Source organism: Uloborus diversus, chromosome 5 (genome assembly GCF_026930045.1).
Source record: "Uloborus diversus isolate 005 chromosome 5, Udiv.v.3.1, whole genome shotgun sequence".
NCBI classification, from domain to species: Eukaryota; Metazoa; Arthropoda; class Arachnida; order Araneae; family Uloboridae; genus Uloborus; species Uloborus diversus.
This window is the reverse complement of record NC_072735.1, coordinates 40,761,411-40,781,490: the sequence shown is the minus strand read 5'-3', so window position 1 is coordinate 40,781,490 and position 20,080 is coordinate 40,761,411. Positions and strand designations below refer to the sequence as shown.

General features: G+C 31.6%; 1 protein-coding gene across 1 annotated transcript in view; it reads right to left on the bottom strand.

The window, feature by feature from the left end:
* LOC129222177 (cell adhesion molecule DSCAM-like) overlaps positions 1-15,852 on the bottom strand; it is a 102,132-nt gene extending 86,280 nt beyond the window's left edge. Inside the window, exons 1-3 of the mRNA XM_054856642.1 lie at positions 15,691-15,852; positions 11,262-11,408; positions 8,675-8,968 (exon numbers count right to left, since the gene is read on the bottom strand). Of these exons, the coding sequence (XP_054712617.1) occupies positions 8,675-8,968; positions 11,262-11,408; positions 15,691-15,847 (598 nt within the window). The 5' untranslated portion in view covers positions 15,848-15,852. The remainder of the gene's footprint in view (positions 1-8,674; positions 8,969-11,261; positions 11,409-15,690) is intronic.
* Between the last annotated feature and the right edge of the window lie 4,228 nt (positions 15,853-20,080).

Below are 20,080 nucleotides of genomic sequence, written 5' to 3'. Positions count from 1 at the left end.
ATATATATATATATATATATATATATATATATATATATAGATAGATAGATAGATAGACAGATAGATATTTAGCAGCAATATAAGAATTGAACAAGAAAGAACAAAAAATTTTTAAAGAACGAAAAATTGAAAAAATCCCAAAATACCCTGGGGTCTCAGAGGCCCCATTTTCGGAATGATCATGCTACTGTAAATTTCAAAAACGTAATAATATTACTGAGGATATGAAGTGGATGTACGAAAATTAGTGCACGAACAGAAAAATTCAAGTCATGAACACTTTTAAATTATGTTCGGAAGTTAAAATGCGATCAAATGCCTCACAATAGAAGTTTTAATCATTTTCAGAACTATTCAATGTGAAAAATATTCCAAGACATTGTTTTTTATAACTCAAAACAACAAATAATAATGTACACAATTGTATCCGAAAATGCACACAAAATCGAGGGGGAGGGGAAGCGTAATCATCAGGAAACAGAAAGGGTGCAAATGTTCTGCCATATTGGGTTCCATTTCTCACCGCGGTGCACGCTCAAGAAGGTGCCTGTTTTTCAGCCGTGTTAAGGGTGCAATTTCAGCACCGTATAGGGTGCCGCTGGTGAAAAAATTTTTCACCCTTGAAAGGTGCCAAATTTAACCTGTAGTTTTAACAGTGCAGTGCATCAAAAAAAAAAAAAAAAAAAGATTTTTTTTTTTTTTCAAGAAGCAAACATTTTATTCTGAATTATCGTCAAAGTCACGGAATTCATTTATCCATTTTTCATGTAATATAGTTTTTTTTCTTTCTGGAGTTTACACAGCTACTGTCAATAGAGCAAAATTATGTGCATGAACAGTTTTATATCTTGCATGTACATCTTTTCGAAGGACACTGTTTTCTTGCATGCAGACAAGACTAGTTTTTGTACATTATCTGGTACAATAGGAATAGTGCTCCATTGTATTTCAAAACTGCCCATATTTATAATCCGTCCAATTATCTGATGAACTAGGAGCATTGATTAAATCACCGGTGCTCAACCCAACGGACCAAATGTCCCGCGGACCAAATGTGGCCATTGAAGCTGACCTATGTGGCTCATCGTTGTATTCAGTGTCACAAAACGAAGAATAGGGGGGAGTGGCTAAAAGCGGGTAGGTCGCCCCAAGCGGTAGGCCTTTACATGATCCCCCATAATGTGTAAGCCGCGGTGCATATGTATATCGTGTTTACATGAACACCAACGAGTTTTTATCAGCCGCAGCGAAGCAGCAGTGAAGCGGCATGGCGTGACCAGCCTTTAAAAAAATGATACATTTCTAAAAAAAAATTGTAACCTTGTGATTCGTCGAAGACCAGTTTATTTTTTTGCTTGTCTATAATGTTACGTTTTTCTGACGTCAACCACCTACAAACTACGATTGTCATTTCGTGTGATTCTTTTTTAAATTTAGGTTTATAATTATTGAAATAAAAAGCGTGAAATTGGGCAAAACGGGTATATGATTCAATCATATATTTATTTATAATTTTTTGATTCGTTTGCTGACTTAGATTTTTTGATTTCAACAGGATAAGTACAACTTTGAAAAGTTATTTTTTAGGATGGCAATTAATTAGCCTATTAGTCAGTTATTTCTTTATGTTTTATAAAGAAATGTGATGACTTTAAATTGGATAAGTACAACTGTTTTAAATTTTTTTATATAATGGCAGGTAGCTAGATAACTCTTTTAATCATTTATAACTTACATATACATAAATGTGCTTACTTGGATTTGCAATTTAAATTCGATTAGCATCATTTTTTATATTTTATTTTTATAATGGCATTTCGCTAATTAATTCATCTAATCCTTTATAACTTCATATTTGATTGGCAAATTTACCAAACCACAATTAGTTAAGCTTCCCCGTTTTGGGCTCCCTGGTAGGGCAAAGCGGATTTTTCAAACGTTCTTAAAAATTGATAATAAATAAATATTAGGTTTGAAGTAATACAAAATCAGCTTTTAATTTGAAATTCAAGAACTCTGCTAGGAAGTAAAACTGAAATTGTTGTGATAAAAATCCAAAAACTACAACTTTCGAGCATTCTCCGAAAACCTACCCACTTTGGGCCACCCATCCTTTATTCTGAAACCTTCCAAAACTACTAATGATCTTCTTTTGGTGTTATGAATTGATTTCTAAAATACAGAACCAATAAAATAAGCATGTAGTAATGAAGATAGCAATTTTGGTTTGTATAGTTGCCTTTGATTTCCCTTATTTTCCCATTCTATCTAGAAAAATTTGAATCATATAACAAATTTTACATTTGTTCTCGCTCGCGAAATTACTATTAACGTGAGTTGTATCACAAGGTAAAAAAAAGGTTATTCAATACTGGATCAAATTATTCAAGCGTCAGCAGTGAGTATTTTCTTGATAGTTAGTGCCGTAGAAGGTTAGAGCACAAACGAAGGGATAGGGTAGGAGTCAGAGTCAGGAATTGTTCTTTTTTCCTCCAACTCCACAGCCCTGATTAAAATACTTGCGCTTTAAATTCATTTCGATTCAATTGTTATATTTACCTCCGACTTTGGCCAATGTTAAGTCTACGAGATATGCTTTTTTAAAAATGTTTATTAAATACTTTTTTTTTCGTTTTTCATGTCACCAAAAAAAAAAAAAAAAAGGAATGTATTCAGAATTTGAACACATTTTTCAGCTTTTATTGCCAAAAAGTAATTTTTCTCGCTGTCGTTAATGTTAAAAAACAAATAATTGTCGAAAAACTGCCCTTAAAATAGCTAATTAAAATAAATAAATAAATAAATGTACAAATTTTCGTCATCAAGATGTTTTTCCCCACAAAGTTTTTCTTAAACAAATCCGTCTTTAAGTTCGCACTTTATATTTGCCTTAAATATACCCGTTCACGATAATGTTAAATTTTTCGAACTGTTTAAAATTGAACGAAAAATTGTTAGAATCAAAAAATGAAACACGGAAATGATGTGTCGTCGGCAAAATCTTCAGAAATAAATAAATAAATAAATGTTTGTTTGAATCGTACTATTCGTTCAAAATTATTGGGGGGTGGGGGCAGATAGACCGACGGAAAAACAAATTTTCCCCATCTGAAAACCCTACTTTCGAATTGTTTTTTTTTTTTCGATAATTTTATTAATTTATTTAGTTTTGACATTTTTTTGCACTAAGCAATATTTTTACGATACATTAACCTTAACCGATCAAACCACTTTTTGTCTATATTTATTTTATTTTACTTTAACATGAAAGTAGGCTAAAATGAACTTAAAATATCGTCTATAATCAAAAAGCAATAATCATTAAAATGAAAAGATAAAACGTCATGACATGAAAGTGAAATATACTTTTTAATTTTTAATTTATCGTCTGCTGATGTTTAATTTTACTGTCTTTTAAGCGTGCATTGGCATCTGTTATAGTTGTTTATGTTCAAAAGATTTTGTTGGTCAATTATTTTTAATTGGTGATCTATTAATCTTTCTTGTTAAATAAAGTGCCTTCTAATTTTTTGTACTTAACAATGTATATCCCCGCAGCTTTAATAAACGAAATGTTGAGAGCGGATTGATACAATCTTGGATTTCCTTTTTAAAAAATTACAAAAAAAGTTAGTAATTTAAAACGTATTAATGTATTTTGCAACGAAAAATTGCGTAAAACAGTAAAATTACGGTTGAAAAAACAGATTCTTAAAATTTTAGATCACAAATATTTTGTGTAATAGTGCCACCTAGAGACAGGCGATGGAACATAGTTCCTATTTCAATTATTAATTAAAACTTAATGAGACAGTTTCTGCGTAGGAACATTGCATTTTTCTATTGAGTTCAAGCAACTTCTCTTTGAAGATTGGTAAACAAACTTGAAAGATATTTGTGCTTGGCCCATAGACCAGAGTTTTTTTGCTAATTAAACTAGAAATAGTGATAAATACTCTTCACTTTGGGCACACAGCGAATAGTTTTTTTTTAAATATGGTTGGGGAAAATGCATGCTTTCTATACCATGTCGTTCAATTCTATGATAACATGAACTGTGCTAAAATAACAATAACTGCGAAATCAGTTACCGATATATGAAGTTTTGAGTCTACAAAAAGTCGCCTTTAGAATGCCTATAAAGGAATTTATTAAGGAAAAGGCAACCTACAAAAGCCAGAAAAACATTTTTTTCGTGAATGTTGGGATTTCTTTTTTCTTTTATTATTTTTTTAGCGGCATTGCTTTTATTTTTACTTTGATATTATGTTTCATTTATTAGTTTTAACACAAATCAAGTACTAACCTTTTTCTCTGTATGCCATAGATTCTGATTCTTAAAAAAAAAAGTGTATACTAGAAATCTCAATCATTTTAAAAAGCAAGCTTTCCAATATTCTTCTTTAAGAAAAACGTTGTTATTTTGTAAGAAGCACCAACATTTTCGATTACTTTAAAGGGAGATGAAAAAAAAAATCTTGAAAACGCTTCGCGAGTAAACAACTTTTATTTCACGGCTAAAGAATGAAATTTGAGAGAGCGAGTGGGCAAAAAGAAAACCATTTAAGAAAGGAAAGAAACGCCGAGGAGATTAAAGTTGAAAACTTACTTTTAATAATGATGGAAAGAACACTTTTAAAATTATTCAGTGTTTTTTCCTCTTTTCTGACCAGGATGCTATCCACTTTTCGTTTTTTTTTTTTTTTTTTTTGATTTTTTTTCCTTTTAAAGTTTATCTTTTAGAAGTCGCTTCTCCTTTCATTACTCTGGATTTTTATTGCGAAAGGACTATTATGTAATGTTATGAAATGCATGTTTAAGTTCCATTAAAAGAGTATGTTCACTGGATATAATAATACCAATTCTGGTAACTTACTTTAAGATTAATTTTTATGAAAATTAGTTACTACTGTGTTTTACTTCTCATTTTTAAGATGTATCTTCGTTTTCTTTGTGTTTCCTTGTTCCTTTCTTGTTCTTATAATGTTTTCTGATAGGTTAATTGTACGTCGACTATAAACGATATTTTGCATCTATCTCTTAAACTTTACTTATTGCTGACACTGACATTTTTGAAGCAAAACAATACGTATTTCGCAAAATATATGTTGCCCAAACGATTTTTTTCCCTGCACGATTGTATTTTTTAAATTGAATTTAATAATGCAATTGAATTCCCGAATATATATATATATATACACTGCTCGACATTGAAAATGCAACACTAAGTAGGAGTGTTCAGAAATTTATGCACATTTTAGAGTAGACGTACATCACTGAGTTATGTAAATGATGTGAAATGCGCAGCTCTCCGACGCACGTGAAGTAAGATATAAGGGAAGGAACTTGCAGAATGGGAAATATTCGTCTCGTTATTTCTGACTGGAGAATCATCGAAGAAATTTTGTTTTTGTCTTGGAGGATACGTGTAACACAAGAGAATGCCAGTCCGACGTCAACGAAGGCACTTCCAGCAGATAGACGATTTTACTAGGGATATGGTGATCGGACTGAGGAAGGGAGGTTGGTCCGTACGTCAAATCGTAGCTGATACCCACATGGATGCGAGCACGGTGCATCGGCTGTGCCGACAATGGTAGGAACAACGAAATGTGGCAAGATTGAGGGGTGCAGGGAAAGCCAGAGTGACGTCAGAACGCGTGGATCAAAGCATCCACCGGCAAGCTGTAGCAGACCTACAAGTCACTTGTTCCTCGATTCTGCAGCAGATGCAAGTTACCCTGAATGTTCCTGTGTCAACCAGAACTCTTTCCCGTCGTTTGATCGCACGTGGTCTGCAATCACGGCGTCCGCTAAGAAGACTGCCCTTGATCCCACAACATAGACAGCAACGTTTAGTATGGTGCCGGACTAGAGCGACGTGGATGACAGAATGGCGAAATGTCGTGTTCTCAGATGAATCCCGCTTCTGTTTATCCAGTGATAGTCGCCGCATACGTGTGTGGCGTCGACATGGAGACAGATCTAATCCGGCAGTAACTGTGGAGCGTCCCACCGCACGACAACGTGGCATAATGGTTTGGGGCGCAACTGCGTATAATTCCATATCACCTCTAATTCGTATTCAGGCACTATGACGGCCCAACGATACTTGGATAATGTGCTGCGGCCTGTGGCAATCCCTTACCTTCAAGGGCTACCAAATGTAATTTTTCATCAGGATAACGCCCGACCACACAGTGCTCGCATCTGCCAACATGCTCTCCAAGGCACACAGATGCTTCCCTGACCACCATACTCCCCTGACCTGTCACCAATCGAATATGTGTGGGATGTGGATGGACGCCATTTGCAGACTCTGTCCCTGCCTCACAACACACAGCGATTCAGCGGTTGTTATCACACATCGTTCATCACTTGATATTTTTCCAACCTGTGCAACACCGTTCTTGGCTGTTATCTTTGCAACCACTTTTGAACAGTTAGAAGTTTTGTTAAATCCATTTTGAAAATTTTCGTTCGACGCAAGATTGCACTTGCTCTCTGAAATGTCAAACTTATTGACCATTTAATTACTGAAACCAGAAACTTAAGTCTCAAACTATACAGCACATTTGTTTGCAAGGGCGCATGTGGTAATGTCAGCACTTATATCAGCTGTGTACTATTTAGGGGTATATCTTAACGTCTTTTGGTGGTTCATCTCGAAACAATAACGTTACACATTAACATTTTTGTAGAAGTTGTATGGACAGGCTTTGATTTTAACACATTAACACATTAAGAGATTTTATTTCACATTGCAGAAAAATATTCCTCTCTTTCTTTCTGTACTTTAATAAGCTTTTAGTAATTTTATTGCATTAAATATGTTAACCTTTTTTTGCACTGGGTTTTAATTAAAACTTAACTAACTTCAATAAACCCACATTTTTCAGCAAAAATAAACATTCATAATACTCTTACGTAAGTTTAGTAAGCACAGAACATTTACTAAACTACGTTAACGTACTTTTAACTGCAGTAATCAACTTATGTAATTATTTGATCCCTTTCATAAAATGTGTTTTCTTCTTTTTCTTTGGTTACACTAGAAGCATAAACAGCATTTTCATTTTGTCAGAAGATAACAGAACTAAATTAAACTGAAATGGAAAATGAAAGTATTTTCACTTAAAATCGATTTCTTTTACTCACGACTAGCACTTGTTTTTCTAAAGAATAATTTCCCCTTTTAACTTTCCTTTTTAATTGTACGGAACAAAACTGAATTGGTTTTATGCATTTTCTGGAACTTTTATTAGAACACTTCCAATAGGGTTGAATTTTATTATTTTTCCGCCTTTATCATAAAGTTATTTTTAAATTGAAATTAGTTAAACAAATTTTAGCACATATTACAAAGATATAACATACTAAAAATGACTTAACAGACAAATTTCAGTGAAGAGATACTACTTAAAACAATATTTTACCTTTGGCAGAAAAACAAAAAGAAAGCTAAAAGTTTCTATTTTGCCAATTAATTAACCTTATTTTACAGTGAAATTATAACAGAATAGACTTTTGAATTCTGAGGATGAATAAGTAGCACGCAGTGGACGTTTTTATCATCATTTACTATTCGACTTCTTATTATAGGTATGCGATGTATCAATAGTTTGCGAAACACTTCGCTTTTCGTACTCCAGAACCTCCAGCACATAAAACTTTTGTATGTTTTTTTTAACTCTTTGATAAGACCCTAAAACGGCAGTTTTTTTTACGAGTCAGCAGGTTTTGTGCTCTCAACCTCTGACAGTGCTCGTAGACGTATAGATTCGGTATGGGAAATTGGAGGACAATATGACCATAAAATAAATGTAACGACTTATGCAATATTAATGCAAAAAAGTAAAGTAAATAAATAATCATTCATCAAGACTTATTCTGCAGTAATAAAAGTTACCTTAAAATATAGGAAACTTACTTTTCAGAAGCATTAAAAAATGTTATATATTGTGACTATCACAAAATTTTCTCCTGTAAAATTCGCGCAAATCCTCTGAGTTATCGTATATTATAAGCTGTAATAAATAGAGATACAATCACTTAAATATTACATATATAAATCTTAGTTTCAACTCTTTTCTTTGACATATGTTTAATAACAAAACTATATTAAATTCAACATCATCAAGCTTATTTAACAAATGTATTATTATAATGAAGTAAAAATAACCTTTTAGTGATACAGTAAAATATGCGTAGTAGTATGCTTTAAAGCTTTTTTTTTCAGAACAGGATCCAGTGGGGTCAATACAATCCTTTGAACTGTCAATTAATTTATTCATAGAATTTTTAAATGCGATCTATCACTAAAAAAATCGGTTGTTTTTAGATGACACTGTGTAAACGATAACACATTACGGCATAAATTTTAAACCTAATATTATTTAAATATTTTATTCATCTTTAATATTCCCAATCTGAATAGTGTGAAAAAATTTTAAGTATTTCAAAAGAATATTCTTTAACGTACTCAATCTGAGTTATGTTGAAATATTTTAAGCATTTAAAAATAAATTTCTCCAATATTATCAACCTAAATTGTGTAGAACTATTTTAAGCATTTCAAAAGAATGCCACAAGAACACATTCCAGAAAGTCTTTTATGACTATGACACGTGCTTAAATATGCAAAAGAACATGATCGATTGGAACTGCAACTTACCTTCAACTATAAGTTCGATATCCACTTTCTCCTCCCCCATCACGTTCGCGACGTGACACATGTAACGCCCACTATCACTTGGAAGCACTTTATGAAATATCAATACTCCAGCTTCTTGACTGACAGATATCGTGTGATCTGGCAGAGGCCGTTGATCGCCTTGATCTCTATACCAACGGTATGTGGGAACAGGATAACCCTGAGCAATGCAGGGAAGGGTTGCACGCTGTCCCTGTGGTACTGAGATACGGTTCAGACGCTTGGTTACTCTCGGAGGTTGATTATGATGTGGTTCTGGAGAAAGAGAGAAATGTTCGTGTAAAACATGAGACCATTTATTCTGATTGTTTTTACATGATTTTAATTTTGGAAATGAATGATTATGATGTCGTTCTAGAGAATGCGAGAAATGTTCGTGTAAAACAAGAGAATATTTATTCAGATTGTTTTTACATCATTTTAATTTCGGAAATGAATGATTATGATATCGTTCTCTAGAGAAAGAGATAAAAATTCGTGTAAAACAAGATTTCATCCTTCGTGATTGATTTTTTTATCATTTTAATTTTGGAAATGAATGATTATGATGTCGTTCTCTCTCTCTCTGGAGAAAGAGAAAATTGTTTGTGTAAAACAAGAGATCATTTATTCTGATTGTTTTTACATCATTTAATTTCGGAAATGAACGATTATGATGTGTTTCGAGTGAACGAGAAAAATATTCGTGTAAAACAGGAGATTATTTATTCAGATTGTTTTTACATCATTTTAATTTCGGAAATGAATGATTATGATATCGTTCTCTAGAGAAAGATATACATGTTCGGGTAAAACAAGATTTCATCTATTAAGATTGGTTTTACATCATTTAAATTTTGGAAATGAATTATTATGATGTCGTTCTCTAGAGAAAGAGATAAATGTTCGTGTAAAACAAGATTTCATCTATTCGGATTGTGTTTACATCATTTTAATTTCAAAAATGAATGAGTATGATGTTCTCCAGAGAAAGAGATAAATGTTCGTGTAAAACAAGATTTCATCTATTCCGATTGTTTTTACATCATTTTAATTTAAAAAATGAATTTTTATGATGCGGTTCTCTGGAGAAAGAGAAAAATGTTCGTGTAAAACAAGAGATTATTTTTTCAGATTGTTTTTACATCATTTTAATTTCGGAAATCAACGATTATGTGTTTCTAGTGAAAGAGAGAAATAACAAACAAGTAAAACAAGATTTCATTTACTCAGATTGTTTTAACACCATTTTAATTTACGGAATGGAATGAATATTAATTCTGGAAGGGTTTTTGTTCTTTTACCAAAAATTATAGCAGAAAGTATGTTTAACAAACGCAACGTTTTTAACGATTAAAATAATAAACAATAGGAATTAAATAAGAATTAAAAAGATAAATATGTTGAAAACTAAAAGATATAAATAAAACGTTACTATGCTCAATTTAAAGCATACCTATCCATATTAACTTTGTATTATTATCTTTTAGTCAAACATTGTTAATATGTCATTTTTTTTACTAAATAAATACAACATGCAGCTTATTTCAGGCAGCAACGAATTATCTTTAACGACGAAATGTAACCTACAGAAAGCAGCTTATCAAGGATTTTGGTAATAAGTTCATGTTCACTCACGCATTGGATTCAGTCGATTTTTCTATTGGTTTCAAATTTAATGAATCAGTAGAATTTCATTTTCGTAACGGAAGTTGTCTTTATTTGATTTTTCTGAGCGTTTTATTAACATAAATTGCATTAATAATTTAGTATACGTACTTAATATATGTCCGTTCTGCATTATTATTCTTTAAAATTATAAACTATGTGATATTACCTACTAATGACATTGTGCAATTGTTCATAACTAATCATAATAATAATTTTTATTAAAATAAAACAAAAAATGCTTATTTAAGATTATATTTGCTTAAATAGTGAATATTGTATAAACGTCACAGCATTTTATAAGACATTAATTTTCTCTCCAATTCAGATTACATGATATCTCATTATGTCATAAAACTACCATGAATTTATATTTTTTTTCAGTGCTTTCAATGTAGTGTGTTCAGTGTCTTTATGTAGGATGAAAAATAATGTTTAATTTAAATATAACTTATACGCAAATATAAAATTTTTTTTTGAGTCTTAAAAATATCTATTCAAATTCAATCGTGTGTCTTTATTTATTGATTTCAAATAATTACGTAACGCAAAAAAAAAAAAAAAAAAAAGAACTTAGAAAAACAATACGTGACATCAAACCAACTTGTTTCATTGATATACCCTCTATTAAATAAATCGTTTTTATTTAAAGGGATTTCTTTTAATAATTTTATTTGATTATTTTTATTATATATATATATATATATATATATATATATATATATATATATATATATATATATATATATATATATATATATATATATATATATATATATATATATATATATATATATATATATATATATATATATATATATATATATATATAATCCCTCATTTTCTTTCAAATATAATATCATAAAAATAGCGAAATATAAAAGGAAGAAGTTTTTTTTACCTGTCACAATGATCTTGGAATAGTTCATGCTGACTTTCTTCTCCTTTGTAACCACATTCTCGGTATGACATCGAAAGCTGTATGATCCATCATGCTCAGAAGTATCTCTGATGTACAGATCTCCGCTCTCAAGCATCCCATATTTAGCTGGAAGAAAGGAAATATTCAGAAACACATCTATTCGGCTAAGAAAGCCCAGGAAATCGTTTGACACTTTTTCAAGTTTTATACATAGTTCTATATATATATATATATGTACTAGTATAGTACGTATTTGAAAATAATATTCTTTCATGTTTTCGTTTTCTTTTCTTTGCCAACTTCCTTTTGGATAATTAAGAGTGTTTTCCTGTGAAATAAGGGTTTAAAGAAATCTACACATGCGTTTTGAAAGGCGTTTTGTCAACAACTGTTTAAAGGACAATTTTTTTCCAACAGGAGCATCCAAATCCAGAATCATTTAAGAAATGTTTTGCGTTTGAAGGTTGGCCAAAAAAAGGGGGTTTTTGTGCGTAAAAGCTTATTTCATAATTTTTCAGAAATAGTAAGACTACCAGCAATTACTTTAGGTTGCAGAATAAAAGTGTTTCGTCAAATTTTGAGCGGATCAATTCCAAAACCAGTTTTTTAAATACACAAAGCCATGGGAAGTTTTGAGTAAAAATAAACAAGGATTACGCCAAATACATGAAATTATAGCTTTCAGCAAGAGCTCATTTTAGATTAGTTATCTATTTTTCTTACGCTCTTTTGAGAACATTGTAGCAATTCGCTAAACACAAGCGGGCAATTTACGCTGACCCGTTATTTTCGTAATTTGCAAAAATAGAAGCTTCAGAACTGTAATGATCCTCTGTTGTATATTAAAAACCAGGTTAATGGCTTCTGAACTTTATATTCAACTCTATTTTATTTTTACTTTCCCCTTCCCATCAGCAGGTTTTGAGTGGAAGCCATGTCCTTTCTGTTTTACTTAGTAGTAAAGGTATTAAAGATGATAATGGTTATTCTGAAGAACCTTAATTCGGATGCTATCTGTTAGTATTAAGTTGCACTCCGTTTACATGAAATTGCAGCTAAATCATTTGAGTTATCCCTTATCTCCCGGGCCTAGAGTTTCATTTCAATTTTCATTATCTTTCTTCTCGTGCGCAAAGCAGTTTCTGCGCTGTATTTTTGCTAACGTTTCAAATTGTAAAACAGTTAGAAAAAACGTCGGACAAATGACTTTATGAACGTCTCTGATAGGGCATAAATAATGATCCAATAATAGATTTAGATAGAACAGATAGAGAAATTTTTTCAGATAGAATTGTTCCCGCTGAATTACATACGAATACAACTTCAGATTTAGAAGTGTCACGATAGGGTAAGGGGATTGTGACACATTTTTTCCGATCTAACCCCGAGAATTGAAATGGGTAATATGCACAAAGTAGATAAACATATTTGCATGTGAATTAGCACACTAGTGAACATATAACCAGAATATTTGGGTATTAGTAAAACACTGGACTGATAACGAATCTATAACAATTATTTGTTCCATATTTGCATATAAAAAATCATTTCAAAATGAATTACACCCAAACATTTTGTGATTTTTGTGTGGTGCATATACATATCAACGAAATTGTGACATAATTGACGACGTTATCTATAAAACTAGTGTGGCGACATAGTATATTCATGGGACGAAAAGATTTTGAACCAGTTTACTACAAGAAAGTTATTGTGCTGACAGACTACGAAAGAAAAAGTTTTACGTTTTGAAAATTTTTGAACGGGTAAAATAAGAATATAATTAAGCAATTTTTTTAATGTTCGCATGTGTATTTTTACAATCAGATTGTAAAATATTTGGCACCATTCCAAGTAGCCGTCAAGTCTTGAATTTCTTTAAAGACGACTTTTCTGTTTGTTTCATAAGGTTTTGAGTTACATTTTATACGTGAGACTTTTTTATGCGGTCCGTATTAACCATATTTTTTTTTATTGTGTTGCGAAAACGTTTTTTTACAGCTACACTAGTAAATTTTCGGGCGTTTTTCTTATGCGGAGATCTGTATGCAGTTTTCTTAATGTGGTCCTTATCACCAAACAAAAACATGTTAGAGTTATATTCATAATAATAATCTTTAATAATTACAAAGCTGAAAGTCTCTCTGCCTGGATGTCGGGAACTCTGTCAGTATTTCTGTGACGCGCATAGCGCCTAGACCGTTCAGTCGATTTTCATGAAATTTGGCAAAAAATTAGTTTGTAGCATGGGGGTGTGCTCCTCGAAACGATTTTTCGAAAATTTGATTTTATTCTTTTTCTATTCCAATTTTAAGAACATTTTACCGAGCAAAGTATCGCAAAGTGGACGAGTATATTACCAAATTATCATAACGTGGAACCGTTATAGGCGAGCAAATTGGCAAGAAATTCACGATCCATTATTTGTAAACATACAGGCGAACCAAATGATCTTTTAATTTTCAACTACGGGCAAAGCTGTGCGGGTACCCCTAGTTTAAAATATAATTAATAGCCTAAACTAATAGTTCAGGCCGCTAAATCTCGCTTCGTCTTTCCTTCTCCTGTTTTAACGATCGTTGTGACCAGATATCTGCTCGTCACACTAATTTGACAAACAAGCCAGGACTCTCAGAGCTGGCGCGACAGAAATTTCAGAGAAAATTGAGGTTTAGTTTTCCTCGAATGAAATCTAAAACGGTTTCTCTTCCGATCAGTCTTTACTACAACGAGTTACCTAATACTTAGTGACAAACTTCGTGTCACAAGGAAAAAATAATTTAGAATATTAAAAAAAGGTGCTTTTTAAATGCAAGAAAGCGGATATTGTCTTTGAAAAATAAATACAAATAAGACTTTTTCTCCAGCTAGGAGGAACCGTTAAAAATCAAGGGGTTAAATTTTAGCGGCCATATAGCTTGCTAAAAATTCTGATTACGTATCTTTATTTTTCGAAGACGTCACACAATTAGTTTTTAAAATATTAATGAATTTATAAATAGTCTTTTGCTTTTTTCGTTTAAAGTATTTGAAAACATACGTTAAAACAAGTCACGATATTATCCGCCGCAATTTGTTTCCCTCAGAATTTCTATCACTGTCTAAAACAGATTTTTTAGTACTATTTTTATATAAATTAATGTCATTTTTCTTTTCTTTCTTTAGGAATGTAGAATGGTTTTCAAAAGCATAAATTCTAAGTATTGCGTTGAAAATTTTCACATAATTGTCAGTGTGTTGATAGCGATAAGTAGGTGTAATGGAAAAACGATAGAAGATACAAAAAAGAAAAAAAAACTTTAATGGTTCTGCATGGAAATGGAAGTATAGAGTACATCAATTGATTACTAGCATTATAAAAGCGCGTACATTTCTTTAAAATTTAAGTATGTTAATTACTACCACTTCTACTACTAGTACCACTACCGCTACTGTTGTTATCATTGAAATAATGAATTAAATTTATTTCAAAACATCTCCAAATACTTAGAAATATATTCTGTGAGATGGTATGCACTTAATACTTTCTGATATCAAAAATATTGATTTATTAAAAAAAAATATGTACTCCTATTTTAACACTACAATTAAGACGTATATTCGTATAGCTAGAAATACGGAGAGGGTCATTTTGGCCCATGAAAAGAAATCTGCACAGTTCAATTCATAATGTTGTATATTTGTAAAAATTAGTTTGAAGTAAACATATGTAGAATAAATGCAGTTTTTTAAAGGATGCAGATATTCCAAAGATGTATATTGAAGCATTTAAAAAAAGTTTGAAAATCCTTAAAATAATCAGCGCTGTTTCACTTGCATTTCAGAAACTAGCGATTAATGCTCTCTTACATGTACAAAAACATTATGAATGCTTTAAGTTCTTACAATGTTACATTCTTAGAGACATTTTTAGGTTCTACTATGTTTCAGCATCAGTAAAGGTATAAACACTTCTTTTTTTCTCTCCAAAGGGTCAAAATGACTCATGACCAAACTTTTAGGTATAATCCTTTATTTAGATTTAATGTTTTTAAAGCTTTATATTACTAATTAGCATGATTATTTAGGAAAAGTTGAGGAACTATATTTAGCTTTTTGTAAAACTACAGAGGATGAGTTAGCAAAAAAAGTTTGCTTGGTGTCAAAATCACGCCCGTAATTCTGGGGTTATATATTGCAACTTAAAAAATGACAACTAAGATTTAAAATATGTTGATACTCTTAATATAAATTATCCTGTAATTATTGTTAAAATGAGATAAAACTTATAATTGTAAAAATACAAGATTAAATAGCTCCTAAATTATCTTACAAATGGAGTAGCCAACTAAAAAATACATGGTTTCTTTAAAAATTATACGCACAAATAATAATATTAGTCAGATAGTGAAAGATTATTTAAACGTACCACTTATGATGCCCGGAGTTATGAAAAACCCATCCATTCTCTCCCAGGCTGATACTTGCACGTAATCACTTACGAAACTAGGAACTGGACATCGAAGTACGGCCATGTTTCCTCTTAAGACGAATTCGTCGAACAACCGAATTTCATAATGTTGCATCACGACTGAAAAAAAAAATGAAGTACTTATTAGTAGAATTAGTTAAAATAAGAGAACAAAATATTGTTCAATCTGGTGCTACCAGTCTTTAATTTAGAAGCAAGTGTGTAGCACGAGTGAAAACCAGGTCGGTAGTTTAAGACAAATTATTTAACCCATTCCTTGCCCCGGCCGATACAGGATCGGCCGCGCAGTTTGTGTTAATACTGCCCCGGCCGATTCAGGCTCGTCGCAAGAAAATGGTTCCTAACTGCCCTCGACGATCCTGTGTCGTCACGGCGTTTCTAGCAGTTTTTGCTTCGGCCGAATATGTGTCGGCGATCCTTCCAGGAGCAGAACCCTGTTATTGCGCTTCTCTGTTGGGCTCTGGAGCTTTTAGGGGAGCGGTAATCAAGCTCTTTTCTTAGACAAAAGGGATGTAACTTATAGTATTTCACGGAACTTGTTGTAATTTATTTTATTTTACTAAGATATTAACTATTCAAGTACTCTTTGGTGGGGCACGTATAATGCTTCAAATAATCAGGCATTATATTTTTATCTTTTCGTGGAAGCTTTGTTTCTTAGCATTCTGGCATTTGAACTCCTGATGAACAAGTGTGAAAATATTTCCTTACATATTTATCAATATTTCTATGCCTGAATAAAGCAAATAAACAGAAATATGTTTTTCTTGTTATCAAAAATCTACCTTCTTACGCAAGTATCCTTCACTAAATTGTTCATAATCCTCAAATTTTACAATTTATTTTACGCAATATTTTTTTAAATTATCTTACGTATCTTAATTTTGTACGAGTTCGTTTTTTTTTATTATTATAATGTGTTTACTACGCTTTTTATTTATTTGCATACTATTATTATTTTTTAGTGCTTATTTATTTTTAAATCATGATATTTTGAAACGTAAATTATATCTTTTTATATTCGCGGCACCCTTTGATGGATTTTTAGTGATACGGTTTTGAATATTTTTTATTTCACGAAAAAAAAAAAGACAACCGCATTGACTATACGTAAAAATTGACTATGTAAAACATAAAATAGATACGACAGTACGAATAAAATGATAATATCTTGAGTTCTTTTTTTGTACGCTTTACTCATAAGAAGCGAAACATTCCTTTTCCCCCATTCTTTTTCAGATTTTATTTATTGTCTTAAAATAGCTCCAATGTTTTAATTGTACCTTCTTTTATGAGATTTAAAAAATATAAGTTAAATATTTGGTTTCTTTTCAATAATCAAATTGCCATAATTAGTAAATAATCCTATGAAACTAACTAAAATTTATCCAAGTATGTTTAAAAAAAAGATTTAAAATCCGACTCGATTTCAAGCAAGATCTCCTTTTTTTTTTCCTTCTGAAGACATGTTCCGTCATATAAGCATAAAAGCTTGCTTTGAAATTCCTTTCTGAGCTAAACTGTTTTGTTGTAAGAAAATAATGTGAAAGGGTTGACCACAAAACACTAAAACCTTCTGACCATTCTTTGAATGGAACTAACTTGCTCGGATGTTTGCAAAGAGGGTCCTTGGAGAATACAGACCTCCCAGTCGGTCTAGTTATTCCTCTCTCAGCTGGGGGCTTTTAGTTGCATGCACAAAAGTATCCTTTAGGGAAATAGGGGATTAGCCGCAAGTTTTGATCTTTTGTAATCATTTATCTTTAAAATACTTCCCACGCTTGAGCAACTGATATCTGGGCATTCAGAAGGGATTTAAAAGTCACCTGAATTACGATAAAAGTCGACCATAGTCCTGCCAACAAAGGGATGTCTCTGTGTTTATTGGTCGTTTTGAAGTGTCACAATATATCAAAAGACACCGAAGAATACTTTTTATCCTCTTAGGATATCATTCCCACACTTAAAGCGTTTTTGTCCATTCAGCGTTTTGTCCGCTTGCTCACACGTTGGATCGATCAGTCAATTGTTTGAAGAATGTTTTGTTGAGGCCTTTTGAAAGATAGATCGTCTTACGTTTAACAGTAAAAGAAAAACAAAAAAGATATACTGAGATAAAAGCAAAAAGAAAAATAAATGAATAAAATAATTAGTGTTATGAAAATAATTTCTTTTCGTCCAATCCTCTATAGTTTCTTATTTTCCTGTTATGTACTGCGTAAATGTATGAATATTTCAGCACATATTAGCAACCTTGTATTTTATTGCACTATTTAATTCAGAGCTTAAAAACAAATAAAGCAAAGCGATTTTCGAATGCAAGCTGAACAGCAAAAACAACATTAAAATACCGATAGCAAAATGGGGAGAAAAGTGTTATTACAACGTAGCAAAAAGCAACTCCGTTTCGTTATCTGCGGCATGCGCGTTAAGGGTTTTCGGGCTGGTCATCGAATGGGTTAAACCATTAATTCGTATAATTAATTTTAACATGGGAAAATGTTATATGCTTTATTCCATATCTCCTAATAGTGAAGCATAATTATAAAGTACAAGACGCCAGATGTTTGAATTCATCATTTGAAGGAAATTATATAATTTGTATTATCAAGAATGAAACTTTTCAGCTATCAAAATATGCCCTATTGTATGTGGGTAAATTTGCTTGACTAAAACAAGGAGGCAGATACATACGAGTGAGCTACTGTGTAAGCGTTAATTAACAAACCACCTGTATCAGGGGTACCAATTAAAAGAGTGGAAGTCATGCAGCAGTTGCTCTTGACGGGTGAGGCAACCCTGTCAATTCAATAATTTGAAAATTCATACCTTTACTTCGGTTGAACTCCGTCCCTGAAATCCATTCTTAGCACCCTTATACATAGAAATCTCTTTTTCTTTCTTTATTTTTTTTTCAAGTTACAGTTTCAAGCATTTTTTTAAAATGTAATTTTGTGCTTTGAAAGATAATCTAAGCTTCTTGCGTAAGTTTCTCGATAATGACAATGGTAGGGTAAAAGCTCCTTTTGATTTTGTCCCTAACAACTTAAAAGATTAAGGTAAAAAGAATAATATTGAGCGTAAAATGAAATTCAGGAATCTGGGATTTCCAGAATTGTAGTTTAAAAGCTTAAACTAAATGTTTAAGCTATAATATTTAATTTTAAAAAATACTGAAAAGGTATGTTTCTACCAAATGTCTCCTACTATGGAGTACAAAACAAAATAACGCTAGAAAACAACAGCTTGCATTTTATAAATGAAATATTTGCATTTCAATCAAATAATATTTTTTTCCAACTAACAGTGCAGCATTTAAGAGCTTATTTGATTCACTTTAGCACCAAAACCCAAACTTAACCCTTATGATCATTTGAAAATGACTCCGCGTAGCCACAAACTCAGCACCATTTATCTTTCCAGTTCATTTCTCTGTTCTTCCTTTTCTGAAACGAAATTAACTTGAGTCTCCTCATATTGCGCATTTGGCTCAATATTACTCACAACCTCCTACTCAGCTGTACTTTAACATGATTTTTATTATCTTTTATATGCAGTAATTATGCCTGACGCCTAAAAAATGCTGAAAAAGCACGAACTTAAAATCTTAATACAGAAGAAATAGTAAACTCATAAAGATATCTCATAAAGAAGAACTCACAAAGATATAATTTTAAACTTATATTAACGGTTTAACCTGTTTATTGTAGCAGTGTAAAGTAAAACCTTTTCAGAACTTAGAACAAAGTAAGCACTTTTTTCTTTCGTAACTGCAAATTAGATCAATTTGTGGTCATAATACAAATCAACTCTTAGACAGCTAGTAACGTAGGTGTTGGTTACACGCATAAAATAAGGGTTATCCTACATTGGAAGGTACCGTCATATTGGGTGACTGTTCAGATAAATGCATGTTGGTACTATTATTAGAATAAAAATTCAAAATCCCTTCCCGTAAAAAATATTTCCTTTTATTTCCTTTCTTTATCTTCGAATTAGGATTTTCGAATCGGACTTTTGAAAATTTTGATGAGAAAAATTCCACGCATTTAGGAAATTTAACATTAGAGAAAATCAAAATAACAATCCACAATAATAAGGAGCAAATAAGCATATATGTCCAAAATTATTTTTACATATCTAAACGAAGTTTTTCATAAAATATAAGCTATACTTTTAAGAATTACTGTGGAATGACAACATCATAACGCATATAAAAGAAAAAAAAATATAAGAGTTGGCTATCCTAAAATAAAACTACCACGAAACAATAAAACATAGCAAAATTCGTGGCAAACAACGACCCGAGAAAAAAAACAAATAACCT